Here is a 25,038-nt window from a genome sequence, read left to right on the forward strand (position 1 = left end):
AAAATTTTGATAGAAGTATGATGATGGCTGGATCCATACCAACCGTCCTTCACACGGTTCGCAGCTGATCAGCTTCCGTTGCTTGTAAATGGTTTCTTTAGAGTTATCAGCCTTAGAACATGTTGAATTCCACAAACTGTGATTTATTTAGTCCCTAGTTTTGCTCGATTATTTCCATCTCTTTTTTTTTCCTGTGTTATAAATCTTATTATGAACAATTTTATATGTCCACACATCTCCCGGGTTGTTTCCTTGGAGTAAATTCCTAGAATGGAGAAATTGCTGAGTCAAAACATGTTGGCAATGTGTGCTGTGCACTGCCTAGGTCCCTGGAGAAGAGCGGTCCTTACATTTCTCCCTGGGGCAGGGTGAAGAGTCCCTGGAGGACCAGGCATCCTTGCGCGCCGGCTGCCGTCTCTGGTGATGCCCTGCAGGTTATTCACAGAGGCAACAGTTTCTCTTGCTGTCTCTATTCTCTTTGTTTCTCTCTCTTTCCCCCTTTGTTTCCCTTCTTGGTTTTCTGCCAAACAGCCCCTTGTGAAAGGACCGCCTAATTAACCCTGTGCTAATTAACAATTTAAAATTACACAGTGTGACTGTTCATGTTTAATTCTCTGGGAGCTGAAGCAACAGCGGGAGCCCCCTCCCCTTCCTTAGAACCACACACCCCTACCCAGCCTACCAGAAAACTGTAGCATTTTATCCAGCCCTATCTCCTTCATGGAATAAGACAGAATTTTCCTTACACGCCCTTTTAGTTTAAAGAGGAAGATAATTGCCAAGATGCGTGGCGCGTCACATTGTACCTGGTAGCATTTTGTCCTTCTAAAGCAATCTCTCAAAGAGGTTGGTGTCTGCAAAACCGCAGTGGGCTTTAAAACAGAGAACTATGATGTGGGGGTGAGCACAGGCCCCCCACTTGTGTTGGAGTTATTCTCAAGGCGTTGGAGTTCTTCTGCACGGAATACTTTTCAAATGGCAGATTTAAACGCTGAGCAGAATGAGAGTGAGCAAGACTGTATGTGCACAGATGCTTGCCGGATCACTCCTGCGTCTCCCATCAGACTTTGTCATTGGAAAGCCATGCTTTATAAACTCCCACTGAATTCTTAAACAAATAGTGTTGAATACAATATTGAGGTCATTTAAAGGGAACCGGGGGGAGTGGCCAGAGGAAGGAGAATTGGCCTGCAGGAAGAGTCCAGAGTTCCGGTGAGCTAGACTGGAGTGCATGTGGGATGGGTCATGGCCTGAGGGGTGGGCTAGAGGGCTGAGGAGAGAGAGGCTCATGAATTTTGACTGGCAGGGCTTCCCGTGAAAGTGTGGGGACCCACTTGGTTCCCAGGCCGCCCTCTGTAACTGAAGAGCATTGATTTTACGGGAAACCATGTTTACAGACAGAGTGCTGATCGACCTGCCGAGTTGACTTCTGCCTCCTTAAGTAAGAACTACCTTTTTCTTATTGACTGGCTGATAAACAGAGCAAGCACGCTGGGTGGGAGAGTGGTGGATGCCCCGAGGCCCATGAGCTGCCAGACTGGGCAGGATGAAGAGACTGCTTCATGTCAGTGCACCCCCTCCTTCCCTCGGCCATTCTTCATTCCTGCACCGGCCAGGGACACGGGCAGAGGGTGTATGCAGCCATCCGTCTCCGCTTACCTGGCAATATGGGGACCTGGCGCAGACAAGCTGGGCATCTGTTGAGGATGCTGGGAAAGCAGTGGTGTCTCAAGCTTTAATTCAAGTTCCTAGCGATGATGTGGACATGCACAGGGTGGGGTGTGAACCTGGAGCCTGCATTTCTTAGGACGGTGTGACTAGCCTGTGAACCATGCCACTTATTATTCACAGGGCTCTCAAAAGTTCCCCTGGTCAGCATGTATGCAAGAGAAGCTCCAAAGCAGGCAGCCCGCGTCTGGAAATTGGGTTCTCTTTCCCACCTGTATTTTTATGGAGTCTCAACTTCCTGTGAATGAGTGTAGATATCCCCACATCATCCCCACCCCTCTGGCCCAGCAGCACCAGCTTTCTCTCTGCCTTTCAGAAGTGGTCACAAGGTCATCACCTGCTTGGGAGTTTGTTTTATTGCTTTTTTGTTTGTTTTGTTTTGTCTTTAAAGTCCCAGCCCCTTAGCTGGCCAGTTCATGGAGGAGGAGGAAGAGAACAGAGCAGGCAAAGCCCACCAATTAATTGGTAAATGCTAGCAGGTTTCTCTGGCCCAGCCCAGGCTGGAGAGGAGATTGGCTTTGCTGTCGATAAACAAGTCCCCGGTGCGGCATCAAAGCTGTTCTCCTTTATCAATCGTGGCCTCCCCTTCCCGCATGTTCCTGTAACTTACCAAGCATTTATGACATTGATTTTACAATCGGGCTGTTAACCCTCCCGCCCCTTCAGACCTGCCAACCTTTTGGGCTTGAACTGTCAATCAGGTGTCATCCAGCCAATCAGTAGCATCCTTAAGAAGAGCCTCCCCAGATTCTCACCTATGTATCCCAGCTAAGCCTTATGGGAAGTCCTGTTTCATTTGCCATTGGGGTTGATTTAGTATGGTGATCTGTTTCAAATGAACCCGTCCTTTCTAAGGCACACGGAGCTTTCCTGTCACCGAGACTGAGGTTATCAGTTGACAGACAGGTGTGTGCATGTGAGTCTTAAACCAATCGTGGCACATTCTTTGAACAAGTGATTTCTTCTGAGGCTTCTGCAAGCCTGCCTTCTCTGTCTTTTCCCGAGGGGGAGCTGTTGGCTCACTATGCAGTCAAACCTGGAGAAATACAAAAAGTAGGAAAGGGTTGGCAGGGGACGGAGGGAGATGAAACCCAGCCAAAAGCTTTGTCTGCTGCTTCTGAATGGGGTGGTGGAGCAGGGGACAGATGGCCTGGGGTCTGCGGGTAAAGACCAAACTCTTGAGAAGTGCTGGACCACCTGAAGGAGAACGCGGCCAGGCGATAACCGCCCCTGCAGTGATGTTACAGGAACCAGGCAGCCTGTGATCTGTTACTACCTTCCCCAGGGACAGGAGCTCTCAGAGGGCAAGTTCAGCTCAGTAGCACTCTGGAGTCGGAAACGGAAAAGCCCCAGGGCTGAAGGACAGCTGCTTGGGTAGCAACTAATAACTAGGAGGCAGGTGTGGAAGTAGGGCTTGCTACGCCCAGCTGCCGTCTCTGCTTGTGCTAAGACCTTTGCTAGGGAAAATCCGCCACGTGCATGGTGGACGGGCTCCTTGCAGATGGGGTGAGGCTCTGCCCTCCACCGGGCCACTGGCAGCCTGAAAGTCTGGCCAGTTCTTATGCTTGATACCTTCACGTTTTCATTGTGAACTCTGCTGAATCCCAGACAAGGAAGCTTTCCTGGTTTGGGTGGAGGAGATGGGAATTTGGGGTGTCTTCTCTTCAGTCTGAGTGGCATTGGTTTCTCTTAAGATTTACCCTGTAAGGTTTACTGCTTGGGAAATGGGACATCTGTTGCTTCCGAGACCTGAAGGGTAGGGATAGTGGCTGCTAGCCGCCTTGATCCCTTTGCAGGATGTACCTAAACCTTGACCTTCGCCCTCTGAACCCTGTAGGCCTTTGAATGTATCAAACTTGACACACGGGCATTGAAAAGCACCTCTGATTTCTTTACGTCACTGGACATTTCTCATCTTACCGCTCTCTTTCTGGCGCTGCCGCAGCTCCCTCCTCCTCCTCCCCTCTTCCCCGACGCCCCCGTCCCACAGTGTTATCAGCTAGGGATGACTTCATGCAAGGGATCTGTATGCAGGAGGGCCTTTTCTGTGACCTCACTGGGTACTGGGAAGATAACGGGCCTCTTCCACGACGGCTTCCTGCCTAGCTTGACTCAAAGCCCTGATGATGGCTTAGAGTGAAAATTCCAGTGGGTCTGCCTCTAGGGCTAGCGTGACCGTGTGAAGTCAGAGAGGTGTGTCCCTGACCCGCTTTCCCCATTTCCCGTTCCTTGCACGGACCTGGCTGTGTTGTCCATGGTGCTGCTTGCCTCTCTGTACTGCGCTGTGCAGGGCCACGTCCCCCCAGCCTGCCCTCTGCCCCTGCAAGCTCTGTGTTGTGGGTATGGACAGAAGCTGCTTAGCGCACTCCGTGCGGGGACCGTAGCCTTGGCCCTCCTAACCTCTTTCCTTTCTCTCTCTCTTTCCCCTCTCTCCCTCTCCCCCCCCCCCCCTTGCCTCCACCCTTCAGGTCCGATCCGTACTGGGTGCAATGAAAGCTCCACGCAGGCCTTACCATGGAAGGCTGTGACTCGCCCGTCGTCTCGGGGAAGGACAATGGGTGCGGGATCCCTCAGCACCGGCAATGGACTGAACTCAACAGCACCCACCTCCCCGACAAACCCAGTAGCATGGAGCAGCCCACAGGCGAGAGCCATGGGCCCTTGGACAGCCTAAGGGCCCCCTTCAATGAGCGCCTGGCCGACAGCAGCGCCTCGGCGGCCGGGCCGCCAGCCGAGCCCGCCAGCAGCAAGGAGGTCAGCTGCAACGAGTGCTCAGCCTCCTTCGCCAGCCTCCAGACCTACATGGAGCACCACTGCCCTGGCACGCGTCCCCCGCCACCGCCGCCGCCCCTGCGCGAGGAGAGCGCCAGCGACACCAGCGAAGAGGGCGACGAGGAGAGTGACGTGGAGAACCTGGCCGGGGAGATCGTCTACCAGCCAGACGGCTCCGCGTACATCGTCGAGAGCCTGAGCCAGCTGGCCCAGAGCGGGGCCGCATGCAGTGGCAGCAGCAGTGGCAGCAGCGGGCCGGTCCCCTCGCTCTTCCTGAACTCTCTCCCCGGGGCGGGGGGCAAGCAAGGGGACCCCTCGTGCGCTGCACCCGTGTACCCGCAGATCATCAACACTTTCCACATAGCCTCATCCTTCGGGAAGTGGTTTGAGGGCTCAGACCAGGCCTTCCCGAATACCTCAGCCCTGGCGGGGCTCAGCCCCGTCCTGCACAGTTTCCGCGTGTTCGACGTGCGACACAAAAGCAACAAGGATTACCTGAACAGCGACGGTTCTGCCAAAAGCTCCTGCGTATCCAAAGATGTCCCCAACAATGTGGACCTGTCCAAGTTCGATGGCTTTGTGCTCTACGGCAAGAGGAAGCCCATCCTGATGTGCTTCTTGTGCAAGCTCTCCTTCGGGTACGTCCGTTCCTTTGTGACCCACGCGGTGCACGACCACCGGATGACCCTGAGCGAAGAGGAGCGGAAAATTCTTAGCAATAAGAACATCTCCGCTATCATCCAAGGGATTGGCAAAGACAAGGAACCCCTTGTAAGTTTTCTGGAACCAAAAAACAAAAACTTTCAACACCCTTTAGTTTCCACAGCTAACCTCATAGGCCCTGGACACAGTTTTTATGGTAAATTTAGTGGCATTCGTATGGAAGGGGAGGAAGCCCTCCCAGCCGGCACTGCCGCCGCCCCCGAGCAGCCCCAGGCCGGTCTCTTGACCCCCAGCACCCTCTTGAACCTTGGCGGGCTCACCAGCTCGGTCCTGAAGACCCCCATTACCTCAGTCCCCCTGGGGCCCCTGGCTTCCAGTCCTACCAAATCCTCGGAGGGCAAGGACTCTGGGGCAGCTGAAGGAGATAAGCGAGAAGTGGGGGACCCGGACTGCTTCTCCGAGAAAGCCGAGCCAGCCGAGGAGGAGGAGGCAGAAGAGGAGGAGGAAGAGGAGGAAGAAGAGGCGGAGGAGGAGGAAGAGGAGGAGGAAGAAGAGGAAGAGGAAGAGGAGGGCTGCAAAGGACTCTTTCCAAGTGAGTTGGAGGAGGAACTGGAGGACAGGGCCCCCGAGGAGTCTGGAGCCACAGCAGGCGGTAGCAGCCAAAAGGACCTTGCTCTCTCAAACCAAAGCATTTCTAACTCCCCCTTAATGCCTAATGTGCTCCAGACCCTGTCGAGGGGCACAGCTTCTACTACTTCTAATTCTGCTTCTTCCTTTGTTGTCTTCGATGGTGCGAACAGGAGGAATCGTTTAAGCTTTAACAGTGAGGGCGTCAGGGCCAATGTGGCAGAGGGCAGGAGGCTGGACTTCGCTAACGAAAGTGCCAATAAAGACAATGCCACAGCACCAGAACCAAATGAAAGCACAGAGGGTGACGATGGGGGCTTCGTCCCCCATCACCAGCACGCTGGCTCCCTCTGCGAGCTTGGGGTCGGGGAGTGCCCCTCGGGTAGCGGTGTGGAGTGCCCCAAATGCGACACGGTCCTGGGCTCTTCCCGCTCGCTGGGTGGCCACATGACCATGATGCATTCTCGTAACTCGTGTAAAACCCTCAAGTGCCCCAAGTGCAACTGGCACTACAAGTACCAGCAGACGCTGGAGGCACACATGAAGGAGAAGCACCCGGAGCCTGGGGGCTCCTGTGTCTACTGCAAAAGCGGGCAGCCCCACCCGCGGCTGGCACGAGGCGAGAGCTACACGTGCGGTTACAAGCCTTTCCGCTGCGAGGTGTGTAACTACTCCACAACTACCAAAGGCAACCTCAGTATTCATATGCAGTCTGACAAACATCTCAACAACATGCAGAACCTGCAGAACGGAGGGGGCGAGCAGGTCTTCAGCCACAGCGCTGGGGCAGCAGCCGCTGCCGCCGCAGCCGCCGCCGCCGCCGCCAACATCGGCAGCTCCTGTGGCGCCCCCTCGCCCACCAAACCAAAAACCAAACCCACGTGGCGGTGTGAGGTGTGTGATTACGAGACCAACGTGGCCAGGAACCTCCGTATTCACATGACCAGCGAGAAACACATGCACAACATGATGCTGCTGCAACAGAACATGACACAGATCCAGCACAATCGCCACCTGGGCCTCGGCAGTCTGCCCTCGCCCGCCGAGGCCGAGCTCTACCAGTACTACCTGGCCCAGAACATGAACCTGCCCAACCTGAAGATGGACAGTACCGCTTCGGACACCCAGTTCATGATGAGCGGGTTCCAGCTGGATCCAACAGGGCCCATGGCCGCCATGACGCCTGCTCTAGGTGAGGCTAACCCCTCGGGCGCGTGTGCTTGTTAAAACATAGGGGTTTGTGTCACCGGGGCGGGAAGCATGTGGAGTCGTAGGTTGAGGTGTGTAAATTGGTTTTTGATTTTTATCTCCTTGAGTTTTGTTTTTTTTTTTCTTTTTTTTTTTTTTTTTCCTTTTTGTAAATGGGAATGCCTCACAAACTAGTGTTTTCCCTCAAGGATCCCTCACCCTCGCTGTGTTCATTCGGAAAACTTGATGCATCCGGCAGAGCTGTGAGTGTACGCTGGCTGTGGAGGGTCAGGATTAAAACTCAAGTGTTGCCTCCGGTTTTTGGCTTATGGTCGACTTTTCCTTTACTGCTCTCATTCTTTCTTCTCTTTCCCAGTTTGAAAAATTGCCATAATCACTCAAAACTTTTGGGTTCTATCAAATATTTATTAAAACTTACAGGAAACCGTAGCTGGGGCCATCATCTCTATAATTTAAAAAGGGACAGTCATCATTCCAATAGGAGCAATTGAAAGCTGTAGCATACCTTATGGAAAACCCAAACACTGGTTCTGTGCCGAACGGGGAACCACCCAGGGAGATTTCTCGAGTTCTCTGTGTGTTTTTGTGGATCTTGATGAAAGAGGCGTGTTCTTATTCTTTCTTATTTTGGATGAGTTGTTGATTAGTGTCGTAGAATTAATTAGGAATTAAATTGCCCTGGGGACACTGTCATGAGTGCTGTGATAGATGAAGAACTGAATAAATTGTAAAATTGCCCATCAAAGAAAGCTTCGGTGCTGATAGCAGTTAGACGATGGCTAGGGGGGTCTCTGTTGCCAGGAGAAACAGGTAGGTCTCGGGGAAGCTGAGTGGACTACATCCAGACCCCAACTGTGCTGACAGTGTCAGATAGCTTTCTGTTACTGTGACAGACGCTTGAGATGTGTAAAGAGAAACAGTGTGTCTCACAGTTTGGGGGCGGGGCGGGGTTAGTCTGTGGTCAGTTGGGTCCTGTTGCCCTGGGGCCTGTGGTGAAGTTTTGTATCACAGTGGGAATTCTTGGTAGAGGGAGCAAGGGACTGAAAGGGAGAGGAAGGGGCCAGGCTGCCATATGACTGCAAGACTTCCAACTGGGTCCTACCTCTTGAAGGTGGTTCACCCCCTTCCCATCGTGCCACAGGCTGGGGACCAAGTCTTTAACACCTAGGCCTTGGTGGGGGACATTTTTTTTTTTTTTGAGCCGTGGTGCCAGCTCTTACTGCTTAGCTTGACACATCTGAAACAGAACCAAAAATAGGAGATTTGGGTGCTGAGAACTGTTGGTCTTGACCAAGTCTTTGAGCAGGAAAATGTACAAATTGACTTTATGAAGGCTAGTACGATGGCCAGGTCCCCATTGACCTCACCTGGTATTCTATTGGTGTAGCCCAACCTGGTCTCTATTCCCCAGCCTTTTGGGGTTTGTGGAAAGGACCCTAGTTAAGTAGAATTCTATGATTGACATGGGAAAAAGTAGTTTTCTTAGCAACATAGTGAGCACACACCTCTATTTGGGCAAGGTTTAGGCAAGTGCCAGGAGGCCAGATCTCACCAGTGCGCAGGTCTTTATTTTGTGTGGTGTTGGAGGTCTGACTTGCTGATGAGTTGTGTCTTCAATAATTCAGCTTGTTCTTCCTGCTCTGTGTTTTCACTATGAATTCATGATATTTGAACCTTGTTTTCTCTTTCGAAACATTAACCTGTTGATCTTTTATGACCAAGTGATCTGAAGATGTTTTGCCAACTGGACTGGTTAACCCATGAAGGCACAAGAATCCATTGTCCTATTTGTCCCCAGAGTGACGTGTGCACCCTAAGAAGGGTGGGTGTTGGTTACTAGTGCTCCGAAGCCCGTTATCTCCTCCTCTTCCTATCTCTTTCTCTGTCTCTCTCACCAGTAGGAAATAGCTTCCCACCTTAAGGACAGTAAAATTCTGGTGGGCAGATCTTCAGAATAAACTGGATTTAGCCTCCATACTACAAAAGCTCAGAGATGGCATGAGTTCATATAGACAAATCAAAGTCTTTCTAGTTAGCTTGAAAACCACCGACTGCTACTTGAGTTGAGAAATGGAGACGTATATTGTGGGCTTTTTTCCCCCGCGTGGTATCTTCGAGTCCCAGGGCATCACAGTTCTTAGTGTTACCAGGCACAAAAGAAGCAGAAGGACAGATCCTTGTGTCCAGACACACAAAGAAGAGCCCCACCTTCTGTCTTAGAGTAGAGATGTCCTTTCGAAGGATCTTGCCCAGTTTGGTCAAGAAGGGCTCTTGAGTTGTGAGCGACACAGTTGGATGAGGTGGGTCTTCAGAGAGGTCCCGTCCTTTGCGTGGCCACGAGGTCTGTCGGGGTGATGAGAGTTACACGGTGGTTTTATGTTGCAAGGCTGACGGTGTGTATGGACAGTAGGACATGTCCAGGGGATTTACAGAGGAGGTTGTGTGGCCTCAGCAGGAGAAAGAACACAGGCAAGCAGAAAAGCCGTAAGTGTCAGTGGTGCCTGCTGCGGCTAGGCCAGTGGTGAGGAGGCTCTAGGTTATTAGACGCGGTCGGGGTCTGCAGCGAGGCAGGAAGGGCGTTTATGAACTTGATTCGTTTTGACCAGGTCACCATGCTCATGCCTTCTTTGACAGGACCTTCTCCTTAGTTTTGTCAAGTACTCACCTGGAGATGCTTCCGTTCCGGTGGGCACAGAGGAGGAGAGGGTTACGCCTCTAGGTCTGGTCTGGCTTTAGTGGATCTGCCACCATTTATAGACAGGATACGAAGACTTACAGCCATGTGAACATCCTCCCAAGCATCCCTTTAGACTCCCAAGTCTAACACAGCATCAAGAAATGGGTCACGTGTAGGGCATTTTCCTTTTTCAGTCCAAGTAGCCCAGTGGCCAGAGAGCACTTGTCTGAGTGGGGCTCACGTGCCAAGTGAGGTGTGAAGTCCCAGCGGGCTGGATCTCTGTCATGGGCGCATGGTCCTTCCCAAGGCCCAGATAGGGCTCAAAAGGAATGGCCTGCTACAGCCTTACCGAGACAGCTCCCAGATGCCTTGTGGATCAAGTGAGGGTCATCTAATTCACTAGAGTTGAATTAACCGTGTGGACTTGCAGGATTCTAATGCCTTGGCTTTTCTCCAAGGTGGAGTCTTGGCGGGAGTCCTGGCATGCTCTTCATCATCCCGGTTTCTCGCTGCTCCTCTGCCGGGCCTGTGAACTGGGGATAGGAGCAGTGGCTTATTCTCTCTCTGCCTCTTCTGAGGGCTCCCAGTGTTCATCCAGACACCCAGCGAGCGACCGTGGGTTTTCTCTGGAGAGTGACGATTATTGATGCGCCGAGCTTGCGTTTGAAGAGTGGGGGAGGTTTGCTGCTTCAGGTGGTTGGCATCAGAAACAGATACGTGTTTGCTCCTTGTGTGGCCCTCTGGGCAGTTTCTGCCGTGACTGAAACTGAGTATGTTTTGTGAACGTTGCCTGTCTTCATCCCCGCTAAGTATAGGACTCTTTTTTTTTTTTCTCTCTCTCTTTTCTTTCTTTTCTCTTTCTTATTTTCTCTCTTGCCCTAAAACGAATGTCCTAGTTAGGGTTCCTCTCACCAGGGGGGATGGTAAGAAAGACAACAAAGTTTCCTGAACCTTCTGGAATGCACCCGTGGAAGATCTCTGTGGCGTCTTATATTGTCTGCAGACTGCGAATGTAGCTGGTCTTGCTTAGTGGAGTCTATACTGAACTCTTCTTTTGTAGTCGAAACAAAATATCATCGTCATCATCATCATCTTCGTCACCGCCACCATCGCCATCATCATTTTTTTTCCCTCTGATGAGCCACTAACTTGAATTCTAGTCAGTTATTAAAAAAATAACCTCAGTCAAACCACATGCAAAAGGTCAAGTTTAAATATCAGTTGGAGGGTGGGGGGCAGGCCTCGTAGCTCGAGTGTGCACATGTTCAGAGGAGAGGTAGGAAACAGAAACTGGCAGGCAGCTCCGGAGTGACTGGGTACGTCTTGGGAATGGAGGGATGCCCAGCCTTTCCAAGGCTTTCTCAGGGAAGAAGTAAGAGCTTGTGTGTTCATCTCCCACCAGTGAAGGTGAGCCTTCCCCTGGTTTATGCAGGGCAGTGATGGACTGAAAATGGGTGAGGGTAGAGAGGGAAAGAGAAGGTCTTTATCCGACCTTTTTTAGGGAGTGTGAGGTGATCATCTGTAGCTGTCTGTCTGGATATACTTCCCGAGCGTGGATCATTTGGGTGCTTTTGATCCTTGTCTGATACAATAAATATTTGTTCATGTGTGCCATGGGGTGGGTTCCCGGATGAGGGGGTTATTCAGAACAAGGCTGGACCTCTGCTCTAGAATGCCCCCACCCTGGTAGGGATGCAGGCTATGATGAGGTCCTGTGTGTGGCTAGCTCTGACACAGAGGCTTGGGAAAGAAGATCATCCTAGAAAGGGGTGGGGTGGGCAGCTCTGCCAAACAGGTAGGATACTGACGAGATTGGCCCTGGGAGGAGTGGAGGGCTCATTACTGAAATCTGTGCTGTGTGGCTGTGCATCAGTGTGGCCATCTACATTAATATTAATGGCAATGGAACATTCACTTTCTTGTTGTGTGGACAGCTCAAGGCTCCCCCATTCCTACGATGGCAGGAAGTCTTGCTCGTCAGTGATGGTTTGGGTGAATACTGGGCCCAATTTAGAATCTTCCTAGAGGCCCAGTGTTGTGGACCGCTCTGCTCATTTTCAGTTCTGGGGGTAGGCTGGAGTCTGGACTTTCAGATGCTGTTGTATTCGGAGGCTGATATAGACTTCGCACTTTTCCTGCATCCCGAGAGAGAAGGCAAATTGAAATCATTCAGGAGACCAAGCTCCGTACATTGGTCTAGATGCTCTTTTCGAGACGATGGAAAGCCCAGAGGCTTCCACAAACCACTGAGGTTCCAAACACGGCCAGAGGATTTTGTTTTCCAGCTGGTAGCGCCTTGCCTTGTTTGCCCTGCGTACCACGGTCGCGAGCCTGACTTCTGACTCTCTCCCTCTGTCCTTCCCTACAGTGGGCGGTGAGATACCCCTCGACATGCGGCTCGGGGGCGGGCAGCTGGTGTCGGAGGAGCTGATGAACCTGGGCGAGAGCTTCATCCAGACCAACGACCCGTCGCTGAAGCTCTTCCAGTGTGCGGTCTGCAACAAGTTCACGACGGACAACCTGGACATGCTGGGACTGCACATGAACGTGGAGCGCAGCCTCTCGGAGGACGAGTGGAAGGCCGTGATGGGGGACTCGTACCAGTGCAAGCTCTGCCGCTACAACACGCAGCTCAAGGCCAACTTCCAGCTGCACTGCAAGACGGACAAGCACGTGCAGAAGTACCAGCTGGTGGCCCACATCAAGGAGGGCGGCAAGGCCAACGAGTGGAGGCTCAAGTGTGTGGCCATCGGCAACCCCGTGCACCTGAAGTGCAATGCATGCGACTACTACACCAACAGCCTGGAGAAGCTGCGGTTGCACACAGTCAACTCCAGGCACGAGGCCAGCCTGAAGCTGTATAAGGTGAGGTGGGCTCCTTGAGACCCCGGAACAGTCTCTCCACAGAGTGACTGGGGAAGACTGGGAAGGGGGTGGGATGGGGGGACGGGTATGATGACGACGACGATGACAACTAGTAATCCCGCTAGCAAACTGGCTCTCAAGGCGTTGCGTCCAGCGCCCGATGAAGCTGAGATGTGTTGATGGCTTCTCCCGGTGGCTGAAGGTTCAGGGTATCTCATTCCGGGGCAGGTCAGTTTTCAGCAGACCAATGCTGTGTTCCCGTCTTGGTTGCTGGTCTCCGCTGGAGTCTGTGGAGTCACCGTCAGCGGCTGTGGCCCCACGCTCCCTCCCCGTCCTTTAGTCCATCTTTTGTTTCTTTCCTTCCGGATGCTCCCAGAATGCCTCATTCGCGTCTTCATTCTGTTTATCCATCCCGTCAGCGGCGGTGCACGGAACACTTCCTGTCCACCAGCCATTGTTCTGGAAGTATGTCTGTATCAGTGTAGAAAATAGACCGACATAAGCACATGTACATACATACGTACACACGCACACACACACACACACACACACACACACACACACACACACACTCACACACACTTATATACATGTGTATATGCATGCACATGTACATATATACACATCCATATAGACGTACACACATGCATATACTCAGACCCATATCCCTGTCCTCAAAGAGTTTTCATTCTCTTGGGACAAGATGCACCTCACACACACAATGGATACGTCACATGGTGGGGGGTGGTAAATGCTATGGAGAAAAGTAGGTCAGGTGAGGGGCTCCTGGTCCGTTTCCCCCCATGTTTCTGTATTTTACTTTCTTGTTCTCTGCTTCCTCCCCTTTTAGCCTCCTTCGTCCCTTTTTTCTCTCCCTCCCCTTCCATCTTCTCCCCCACCCTCGGTCCAGAGGGAGGAGGGGCTGCAGACACTGTAAATAGTCCTTTTACTTGCACGACAGGATTGCTCCAGACGTTTCTATTGATTTTCACTGGACTTAAAGCCTCACCTTTTCCTCTAATCATCCCATAATGGCTTTAGTATGAACAATCAGGTACAAATCGCCATAAATCTCCTCAGCCTCACTCCACACGCCATCCACTCCCTCGCTCCTCTCCATCCTCCTCACTGTCATCCCCAGTCTCGCCTTTTTCCTTCCACGCTGCTCCTCCTCACTGCTGGGCCAGCCCACGTGCAGCGTCTGCGGACTCCGAGCCGGTGGAGTCTCGTGTGTGCCGCTCACGATTGTAGATGGAGACCCCACATGAGGAAGACTCAGGATCCTTTGCCTGCATTTTCAGTCCCTGCAAAGGTGACGGTTGGGACTCATTCTGCACTTGCTCTCATTCTCAGGCAGTACCGTGGATAGGAAACAGTTTTAGAGCAGGGTAGTAGGGATAGAATGTTCTAGAAGTGGCTGCAGACACCATATATATATATATATATATATAATATATATATATATATATAATATATATATATATATATATATATGTAGTAGGCTAGGATTGGTTTAGGTACTTTGTAAGCCAAATCCTCTGTCCTGTGCGCTGGGACAGGCTTGGACTGGCTTGATTTTTGTGCCACCCTGGAAAGGAAGTTCTTTGCGATCAGGTTCAGTTGGAGGTCTGGCTGGCCATAGGACAGTGCTGACATGGCCAAGACAACCAGGTGGAAACAAGCCTGTCTGAAGGACCCGACGGTCAGCTCGGCCACGGAAGGGTGTATGCCACTCTGATGAAGGGTCACATAGGCATGGAGTGAAGTTGGCCTCTTCCATCTCAAGAAGTGGATTCCCCTTTACATTATAAACTACACACAGTGGCCACTAAGTCCGCATGCCACATCATCCATATGGTCCAGGTCTTGACTAAAGCCGAACACTTGGGTTTGCTTCTGAAGGCCCCAGAAACAGGATTTGCTGAGAACTTCCCTCAGCCCCCAAATCGTGTCCACAGATCACACCCTGACAGTCAGGAGGAGGCATTTGCTGCCCTACTTGTTCTGGTCAGTCACCTCCATGACTGGGCCCTATTTACCTTCCTTATTTTGTTGTGTTTTGTTTGTTTGTTTGCTCAAGACAGAGTGATCATACTCTTGTCCAGAGCCCATACCACAAGAAGAAGGGCCCTGAATACTGAGACAGAGGGAGGAACAAGAGCCCTTTGGCTGATGTGTCCCTGCTGCAGTGACCAGCCCTAGTGTCTTAGTGTCGCTGCCCCTGTGACAGGAGGCAAAGGTCTTTAGTCTGGTCCTATTAGTCCTGGGATAATGAATGTCCCTCTGCTTGCTGAGGCTCTTTTGGGGGGTAGGGAGCTCTCCCACCCCCCCTTTGGATGATGAGTCCAGAGCTTGCTCCAGGTCCCTTTGTTCCCTCCATGTGACTAAGATAAACTTGTGGCCATGGCGGGGGCTCCCTCGCCCTGGGTTTCTTCAGTGCCTGGATCCGGGTGGGGTTTGGAGGTGGTGGGGCCCTGGTGTGGCCCATAGTAATGGAGATTGATTGCATGTTATTTTTCCTCTTGCTAATGTAATCCATTAGCCTGGCACATGCATAATCAGTTTAGAGCACAGTTAACTGGATGTAATCGAGTTCTTTACTGTCTGCTAGAGAAACCGCTCCAGAAGCGGCTGACCGAGGGAGGGCACTCAGCCTGCCCGGCTCACCCCATCCTGCCCGGCTCACCCCATCCTGCCTGCCACCCCTTCCCACGCTGTCCCATTTCCTGGCAAGCTGTGACGAGCCAGGGAAAACGTGAAGTTTTCTGTTGTGCTTTGCTTTTTCCTCTCTGATACAGGGTGTCATGCAGGTCACCCTGTGGTCAAGAATGACCTTCGACTTCTGATCCTCCTGCCTCCACCTCACAAGTGCTGCCATTCCGGGTGTGCGTCTTCATACCCAGTGTCATGAGGTTCTGGGCACTGAACACAGGACTTTGTGCTCGGCAAACGCTCCACCAGCTGAACTACATTCCTAGCCACTGAACTTGGCTGTTCTCTGCTGTAACCACTGAAGTGGCTGCAGCCTGGCTTCTCAGTGCAGCTCTGTACGTACGACTCCTGTGGGCCAAGCCTTTTCTTCTCCCCTCACTCCTTTGTGTGGGAGGAGACAGATTCCCAAGGTGACCTGTGACCTCATACCAGCACTGTCACTTCCCTTGATGACATGTGGATTGATAGAGCAACCCTAATCTGAAAATCCCCAGTCCGAAAGGTGAGCGCTGCCATGATGCCACTGTAATCTGACCCTGTAAATATGACATCACATTACCTCAGGCGGTGCGTATAAGATGATGAATTTTGTGCTTAGATCTCAGTCCCAATCTAAAGATGAGTCTTAAGGTGTGTGCAGATATTCCAGAATCAGGAAAAAAAAACAAACAAACATTCCCCAAGTACAAACCATCTGGGACCCCAGGTTTCAGATAGTGGACAGCCAGCCTGTAGCTGTGGTGTGTGAGGACTGGGCTTTCTAAAAACTGGGAATGACTTAGAATTCAGACACAGAGGTCAAGCCAGTCTGAAGAAACCATCTCCCCCACCTCCCCACCCCAAATTGTCTATTTTCGTTATTATGTGATTTTTAAGTTTTTAAGACATACATATACACACACAGTTTGAGGGTGTTCATATGGGTCGCAGGGATCAGATTTAGGTTGTCAGCCTTGGTGGTGGGGACCTCCACCCACTGAGTCATCTCAGCTCCAGTGACAAATTTTAAAATGAGTTTTGTGTGTGGTGGGACAGGAGGTCTGGAGAGCACAGGATATCAGATGGGAGGCTCCGATTTCTTTGCTCTGGACTCTTGGAAAGTGCTCATGATGGAATCCCCCGTGTTTGTCCTGCCTCTGACTGACCAACTGTGGCGACTGCCCGCTCACCTGACCTCTGCCTTCTGTTCCGTAAGCCATCATGGAAGGCATGGCCGAACAGGACCCTTCCTCTCCCCAGAGCTGAGCTCCGAAACCTCAGTTACACCTTTTCCTGCTTTCCTGCGTAAATACATCCTGCCTCCTCCCACCTTCCACCCTTTCCCCTTCACTGAGATGTAGGGATATGCCCTCCCTCGTCTTAATGCAGGGAGCAGCGCACGCTGATAGTGCCCGCCGCCGCCTGCACTTTGTTCCTGAGACAGTGTTCCTGAGTCCACGGGCTAGCCTTGGTTCTCCTGGGCTTATCTCGCCTTCATAGTCGTAGGGTGTCAGCGGTGAGCTCTGGGATATTGTGGTCTCTTCTGCCTGGGGAAGAAGGAGGGTACAGGAAGTCGAATGGAATCCAAGCACCCCTGCCAACTCTGAGAATCTGCTTGCAGTACAAATGCAACAACTCTAACAGATGGGTCAAGACCCCACCAGAACCCATTACTCAGGCAGTTCCCAGCTGAGGTACCTTTGATTGGGCCAAGACCTCGGGTTTTATGGTACTCTTAAATCACGGCAAGGACCTAGTTCGGTGTCAGGGTTGAGTGTGAGCTGCTTGGGGCTGGTGAGCTGAGAAGCCAGCATCTAAGCCGCCCCCCGCCCCCCCCCCAGGGAAGGAGAGACTCTGGTTCATAACAAGTGAGCACACACCGCTAAGTGGTACATGTGGTAGACGGCGCTCCTGCCTCTTCTGATAGGGACACAGTGTGGAAGGACAGACGGAAGGACAGGAGAACATTACTTCACACTCCTCCTTCTCCCTCCTCTATGAGTGAATTGCTCCTTGGGCCGCATTTCCGGAGCAGGGTCATAAAGCCGTCGTGTGGTAGATGGACAGATCAGAGGATGTAAAAGCACTCAGAAAGGATTTCGTATGAAATCCACACCTTGGTCTCCATAATGGCCACACTATGTGTAGGGTGTATATTGTGTGGGGGCGGGGCAGGGAGGGATCTTCAGAAGATGGCCGCATCCTCAATGCCCACGGGGGCTGATTGGCGGCCCTCATGTTGCCCTGACAGCGAGGAGCGTGAGTCCTCTGGGGCCACACCTTTCCCTTACCCCAGCCAGCATCGGGAGCACAGTGTCATGTGGTTGTTGCATGATGTGAGTCTGGAGCCAATTTCTTCTAGCCACGTTTTCCCATTAGGTAGACTTTTAAGTATCTACCGACTCCTCTGTCTGTCTGTCTGTCTGTCTACCCGGGTGGCTTCAGCCAGGAAATGAAATGCTTTCCTTAGAGAGATTCGGAAGGTGAGCACGGGCGGATGCTTTGGTGAATTCTGGCACATTTGGTCCTTCTGCCCTTCTCCTCTGGAGCAGTTGGGTCTTGGAGGTTCCTTTCCCTCACTGGACAGCAGAGCTCACAGAACATGGGCTCCTGACCTGGCTGAGCGACTGCATCTGGCCCCATGAGTCCGTGCTGGAGGGATGCCAGGCTGGCCGTGGAAGGGCTTCTAGCCACTCGTCAGCCTCAGAGAACTCTAGGGAGGGAAAAGGTCAGCCCTCCTCGGGGGAAGGACTCCGACAGGACTAGGTTAAATCTTCACTGCTATGGGAACATGTGGCCGGTGTGTTACCAGTGGTGTGTAGTATGGACGGTTCTTACCCCTTGGGAAGGTCTCTTGCCTTTCAGAAGCATCTCAGGCATCGTCATCTCTATTCCCTAGGAGGTGCTGATGTGTTCAGTGGATGGCCTTACACGCACACAATGCTCAGGTCATGCTGCTTATGGCCTTGTGCAAACCCTCAGATCAGGAAGTCCAGGTCAGTGTTGTCTTCTGGCTCTGTCCTTCAGACCTCACGTAATGGAACTGAACTTGTGGTAGATGTGTGTGTCTCTGTTGTTAAACTCCCGTGCTTAACATGCCGTTTATCAGGAAAAAACGGTACTACAACCATTAGCCCAAGTCCTTTTCTTTTGTTCTCCAGGTTTCTGCCCATGCCCCCCTGCCACCCCCACCCCTTCTGGTGAGCACTCCTGGAGTCTCCTCCCCTCCCACCCCAGTCTTTTTTTGTGGGGTAGAAACGAGCAGGGCAAACTCTGATGGAATGCTGCAGTCTACATTATTTCTTACGTGGGTAGTGTTGCATTTATAGGCCAGTAATAATGTGGATTACTTATTTATTTTATTGTAAATGTGACATGAATAGGGTATAGCCGTTGCGAAAATACTGCTTTTAAATAGAGGAGGAAAAGAGAAAATGACCGTTAGTCTAGTGACAACTCACAGTGTCATATTTGTGTTTCCCTTTGTGGGGGACAGGGTCTTGCTCTCTAGCCCAGGGTGGCCTTGATTTAGGGGTTTTCTTGCATCCGTTTCTGAAATGCTGGGATTACAGGTGTGTGCCGTCACACCCAGCCTACCTCTAGCCTCTCTTTCTCTTGTGCACGTGATAAAGGTGTTTTCGAAAGCATTGGGATTTAAATCTCCTTGGGGGCTAGTAAGATGGCTGGCTCAGTTCAGCTGCTTGCTGCCAAGCTTGACAACCCAAGTTTGATCTCTGTGATACACAGTGGAAGGAGAGAATAGACTCATACGATCTGTCCTCTGACTTCTCCATGTGGGATGTGGTGAGTGTGTGCACGCACACACTAAGAGTGTTTAGAACTAACCACGACAAAGAAAAATATATTCACTTAACTATGCGCTGGTCACACTTTTCCTCACAGAGCAGGTATTCGTAAAGTTCAAGTAAAAGGTAAAAATTTTCCAACTCCACCCGCCCACTCTTCTGATGTTCACGTGCTTTCATAGGTAGACACGTCCTGGACTGCTCACTTAGACACTGCTTACATGAGGTGCAGAGAGGCTGTGTGGGACACAGCTGGTGAGTGCTGGTGGAGCCCATGTGCAAGCTCAGGGCATCCGGCCACACTGCCTGGTGTTTCTTTAATCCTTTGCTCCCTTTACACCTGTTAGCCTGAGGGGTGTGTGTTGTATATGATACATTGGTACATTGGAAGTTCTGTTTTATTTCAAATAGGGTGGTTAGTTGCCCAACCACCATGGAGACAGAGGGAGAGGGAGAGGGAGAGGGAGGGAGGGGAAGAGAGAGAGAGAGAGAGAGAGAGATCACAAGTGCCAGAGGTTGGCACCAGATACTTTCTTTAATCTTTTTCTACACCTTAGCTTTGGAGACAAGGTCTCTTACTGAAGCCAGAGTTCATCTAGGCCATCTGGACAAGAACCACCAATAATCTTCCTGTCTTCACTGCCCCCAGCCCCCAGCCCCCAGGACTGGAATTACACAGACCATGGCTAGCTGTTATGTGGGTGCTAGGGAATCCAAACTCAGGTTGTCCCGCTTGTACACGTTTTACCAAGTGAGGCGTCTCTGCAGACCCCCAACAGTTTTTTAAAATAACCTCCCTCTTGTGAGTGACGTGAAAAGGTGCATTTTACATTTCTCATTCTCCACACCTTGCAGAGCACCTTGCGAGTACCACACAGATCTAGATGGCTCCGAATGTGTCGAGGGAGGCAGGGAGGCAAGAGGAAGGAGCACAGAGGTCTCACTCTTGAGGGTGTCCAAAGACCTGTGCATGCAACATTGTCCTCTCTCCTCCTGGTTTCTCTGGCACACTCAAGGAGAAATGTGTTGGGTTCATTATGCTCATCAGACTCTCCATCTTGAACTATTTTCTGAAATATCCAGGGGCTCAGTGGGGAGCTGTTTCGTAGTATGGTATCTGTTATCATTCATCTTTAAGAATAAATGTTCTGGGGGCTGGAGAGATGGCTCAGCAGTTAAGAGCACTGGCTGCTCTTCCAGAGGACCAGGGTTCAATTCCCAGCACCCACATGGCAGCCCACAACTGTCTGTAACTCCAGTTCCAGAGGATCCAACACCCTCACACAGAGATACATACAGGCAAAACATCAATAAAATAATAATAAAAAATTATAAAAAAGAATAAATGTTCTGAGAACAATCCCTGGTTGCTATAGAAGCTTCCTTTCCTTTCCTTTCCTTTCTTCTTTTCCTTCCTTCCTTCCTTTCCTTTCCTTTCCTTCCTTTCTTCCTTTCCTTCCTTTCCTTTCTCCTTCCTTCCTTCCTTCCTTCCTTCCTTCCTTCCTTCTTCCTTCCTTCCTTCCTTCCCTCCCTCCCTCCCTCCCTCCTCTCCCCCCCTCTCTCTCTCTCCCTCTCTCCTCCCCCTCAAGAAAGAGGGTCTCTTTAAGTAGCCCAGGCTGGCCCCTTATAGTGATCCTCCTGCTTCTGCCTGGAGTACAGGTGTGTAGTGCCATACCCAGCCAGGAGGATCATTGTTTCTCTTTTGAAGTTGGTGTCCAGGTGGTATGGATGCTATTTCTGGGTAAAGTGCAGGCTATAAATCTTCTGTATGATTCTGTCAGTGTACCATGATCCCTGGCTTGAGACAAGGAGAAAAGGAACTATCATTTTGTCCAAATGCTATAAAGCCTTGGCTCTGCTTACCTCTCATCCTGCTCACCTGTTCCCATCTAGAAGAACTCTCCCTGCCGGTGGCTTCTGCTGCCTTAGGGGTGGTCTCTAACAATCAGGAGAATGTTTATGCAACTATTACATTTCTTTGGCTTCTAGAACAATCATGCATGCTGCAGTTATGTGGATAAGTCAGGGAGACAAAACAGCCCACATTGCAGGTGCCCAGAATGGGATAAAAGTGTGAACTCCATTTTGAATTCTTTCAGGTTGCTGGGGACTTTGACTCAAAGGGCACATTTGAATACATCCAGATCCAACAGGTGTTTCTGGTTTTTTGTTTTGACAGGAAAATTGTAAGGGAACAATTAAGGCATTGTCAGCAACACTGTCAGGAAAAGGCAAGAGTTTTTAAATAATTACATAATATACCCGAACCATGTTCTTGGTTCTCTTTTAAACAGAACTGAGATCTATAAATACTATATACGTGTGGGCTGGCAAAGGCTGTTCTTATGTTGGTAGTACTAAGTCACTTTATACTATAATAAAATTAGATTTCCAGTCCTTCCACCCCTGCATTTTTGAGAAGCAACTGCAATATTAGATGGAAGTCAAAAGATTTTAAACAAAAGTGACGGAGATGGCTGGGAATGTGGCTCCGTCGGTAGAGTGCTGGCCCAAAGTGCTAGAGATTCTGGGTTCAGTCTCCATCACCCCATAAACCTGTGCTGTGGTCTGTGCCTGTAATCCTAGCACTCAGGAGAAGTAGGCAGGGAGATTGGTAGTTCAAGGTCATCCTCAGCTACATAGGTTGTTTTAGGCCAGCCTGGGCTACAGGAGATGACAAATGGTGGAAGGTATCGCAGCCAATCACCGCTAGGAGGTGACGGCCTTCGAGCTAGAGTTCTGCTGCGGAGGTCTCTCGGTACAGTTGTCAGGCACAGCCAGTGACAATGTGGAGTGCCCAGACAAATGCAGGCTTCGGCTGGACAATAGTAGGTAGATCACATAACATATACAACCGTGGCGGGCTCTACAGTCTATAACTCCACTTCCAGAGGATCCAGCAACCACATCTCGCCTTCATGGGCACCAGGCACACAAGTGGTGCAGACATATATGCAGGCAAAACATGCACGCACGCACGCACGCACGCACGCACGCACGCACGCACAGACAGAGATTTCAAGTGACCATCTTGTATTTAGTTTGGCCTAATCTGTCTTTGGGTGGCGACCTGCCAGCAGACGCTATAGGAGGCTGAAAAAAGCTAAGTAGCTTCCTTGTTTTGTCAGTTCCCTGCCTTTTCTTTCCTGGTGTTTCTCAAAAGAGAAGAGAATGACAGAAGCTTCTGATGATAATTTCCAATTGTCATTCCTCATATCAAACTCTCATATCAGATGATCATGTATTTTTTGGTGTTAAATAAATAAAATGCCTTTTCCTATCGTGGAAGTGGAAAAAGCTCCCCATTTCTTTTTGTTAAATTTCCCTTCTTGATACCCCTCCTCCCATTATTTCCTTTTATTGAAATGGTTTCATTTCACCTGCTGCGGTGGGGTCAGGAGGCCTGGTGGGTCTACCATACCTGTACCAACTGTGTGCCCTGCCCTTGCTTACCCCAGGCTCCTGGGCTGCCTCTTGCAGTTGTTTTTAAGACGCAGAAAGGCACCCAAGTCTGAGTGGAAACCAGGGGTATTGCACATGGAGGAAGGACCCTGTGTCTGTGGCATATGGGTTGTTAAGAGGGAAGGCGGAGCGGGTTTGAGTTCAGACTCATCAGGAGTGATGAGGGATCCTCCTCTAGGGTCCTTTCCTGGTCCGTAGAAGGTTAAAACTATTTACCTATTGCTGCTGTTTGAGCTGTAATTGTTAATGAGCAGGGCAGCTTCCCAGGCTCAGGACAGAGCCTCTGAAGCCCACTTGGTCTCTTAGGTCAATAAGTGTAGCAACGTTTTCTTTGCCGACATGGCCTGCACATTGGAATTACTAAAGGAAATGCCCATCCCTGGCTGTCCGTTCCTTCCTTGCTCTCTCTGGTGATGACCTCCTCCTTGGGAACTGTTGGGTCTTTGCAGACACTTCTCAGCTGGCCTCTGTGGCATGCTGTGGGTAACATGTGTCATACCAGGCCGCCACCTTCTTGTATCTTGGAGAGGGGTTAAGCCCAGGACTAATAGCTTGTGATGGAGGTGTCCTGGTGTCATGGGATCTGCCCTGTTCCTCCAACTGCTTCTGAACCCAGCTGTGGCAGCCTAAGGGGATCAAACCCCAGGCTTTCCATGACTGTGTCTCTCACCCCCAGGGAGACAAATAGAAAAGGGAAATTCCTACCTGGATCAGTTTCCCTTACTGAATGTCAGTCAGCCCTGGGGGGTGGTGTATAGACAGGGCTCATGGCTTTCTAAGCCGGTAGTGAAATCTCTGTTGTATCTCAGGGGCTCTGTTAGCAGCCTGAGTTCAAATGCTTCATCTCCAGTTTCCATCCTCTGGGTGGTGGGGTCCCCAGGCCCTGAGAGCACCTGGTTTCCTGGGTGTGTATTCAAACCCCTCATTTCTCAGGCAGACCTCCCTTTGGCCAAGCTGGGGAGACAGCAGGTGTTGGTGTGCTCTGAATTCAGGTGTGGTGGCTCCTCTTTAGATTGACAAGAACCCTTGCCTCCTTCATACCTCTCACCAGCTGAAAAGGCTGGAAGGATCGTGCAGACAACCAGGACAAGATGGTCAGGCTGGTGGGCCTCGGACAGGAAAGAGAGTGCGATCCTGGCTGTCCTCAGTGCTTCTCACGCAGGCTGCCCACCGTGGGTGTCCTAGGAGCAGAGGTTTCACCTCACAGAAGTTAGGGGTGGGCTTTGGCACTCGTGTGGAATATCAGAGAGGAAGTGCCATGGACTGAGTGATGACTGCAAAACCTGATGCCTCCAAGCAAACCTGACAGGTGAGGGACGGAAGCAAGGCGACACAGACACACACACAGACACACAGACACACACACAGACACACACACACACACACACAGACATGCACATGCAGACACACACACAGAGACATGCACACGCAGACACACACAGACAGACACGCACACGCAGACACACACAGACAGACACACACGCAGACACACAGACAGACATGCACACGCAGACACACACACACGCAGACACACAGACACACACACACGCAGACACACAGACACACAGACATGCACACGCAGACACACACAGACACGCACACGCAGACACACACAGACACACAGACACACACACACAGACACACACAGACACACAGACACACACACACACACAACACACACACACACAGACACACACAGACACGGACACACAGATGGACACACAGAGACACACAGACACGCAGACACACACACACGCAGACACACACACATACACAGACAGACATGCACACGCAGACACAGACACACAGATGGACCCACAGACACACACACAGATACAGACACACACGCAGACACACAGACACATGCAGACACAGACATGCACATGTAGACACGGACACAGACACGCACATGCAGACACACAGACACAGACATGCAGACACAGACACACATACACAAACACGCAGACACGGACACACACAGACATACACACGCAGACACGCACACGCAGACACACACACACACACAGACACGCAGACAGACAGACAGACAGACACACACACAGACAGAGCACAAGTGCACCGCAGGGTATAGATTCAAAGTAGGACACAGTGAGACCGCTGAGAGGAGGTCAGGACTCCACTCCCTGAGGAGACCGCTCGCCTTTTCCCACCTGGACCAGTTGTAGCCATCACCAATGGAACCAGGTCTGGCAAAAATATAATCATAAAGATGAAGCCTAACCTGAGAATCAGAAAGTGAGCATGAAGGTTAAAAAAAAAGGGTCTCCAGCCAAGTGACTCCCACAGCACTTCCTAAACCAGAGCTGGCTCAGGGGCCGGGGTGGGGGATGTCTCCCATTCATTGATCCGCGTCTAGGACCATGTAAGGGAACCACAAGCTTGGGTCAGTACCACATGGCTTGGTGAGAGGGGGCGAGGCATGCTCCTTAAGCTCCCTCTATTTTGAATCCTTCTAGAAAGTGTGGGAGATGGTAGTTATGAAATACAACCTATCACAGCAAAGCAGATATGGGGAGA

At 51.1% G+C, this 25,038-nt stretch overlaps 1 protein-coding gene across 1 annotated transcript in view; it reads left to right on the forward strand.

The window, feature by feature from the left end:
- The first annotated feature begins 4,242 nt into the window (after nt 1-4,242).
- Nucleotides 4,243-25,038, forward strand: part of Zfhx3 (zinc finger homeobox 3) — a 170,735-nt gene continuing 149,939 nt past the window's right edge. Inside the window, 2 exon segments of the mRNA XM_028889219.2 lie at nt 4,243-6,982; nt 12,045-12,541. Coding sequence (XP_028745052.1) covers nt 4,243-6,982; nt 12,045-12,541 — 3,237 coding nt within the window.

This window comes from Peromyscus leucopus, chromosome 5, assembly GCF_004664715.2.
Source record: "Peromyscus leucopus breed LL Stock chromosome 5, UCI_PerLeu_2.1, whole genome shotgun sequence".
Lineage (NCBI taxonomy): Eukaryota > Metazoa > Chordata > Mammalia > Rodentia > Cricetidae > Peromyscus > Peromyscus leucopus.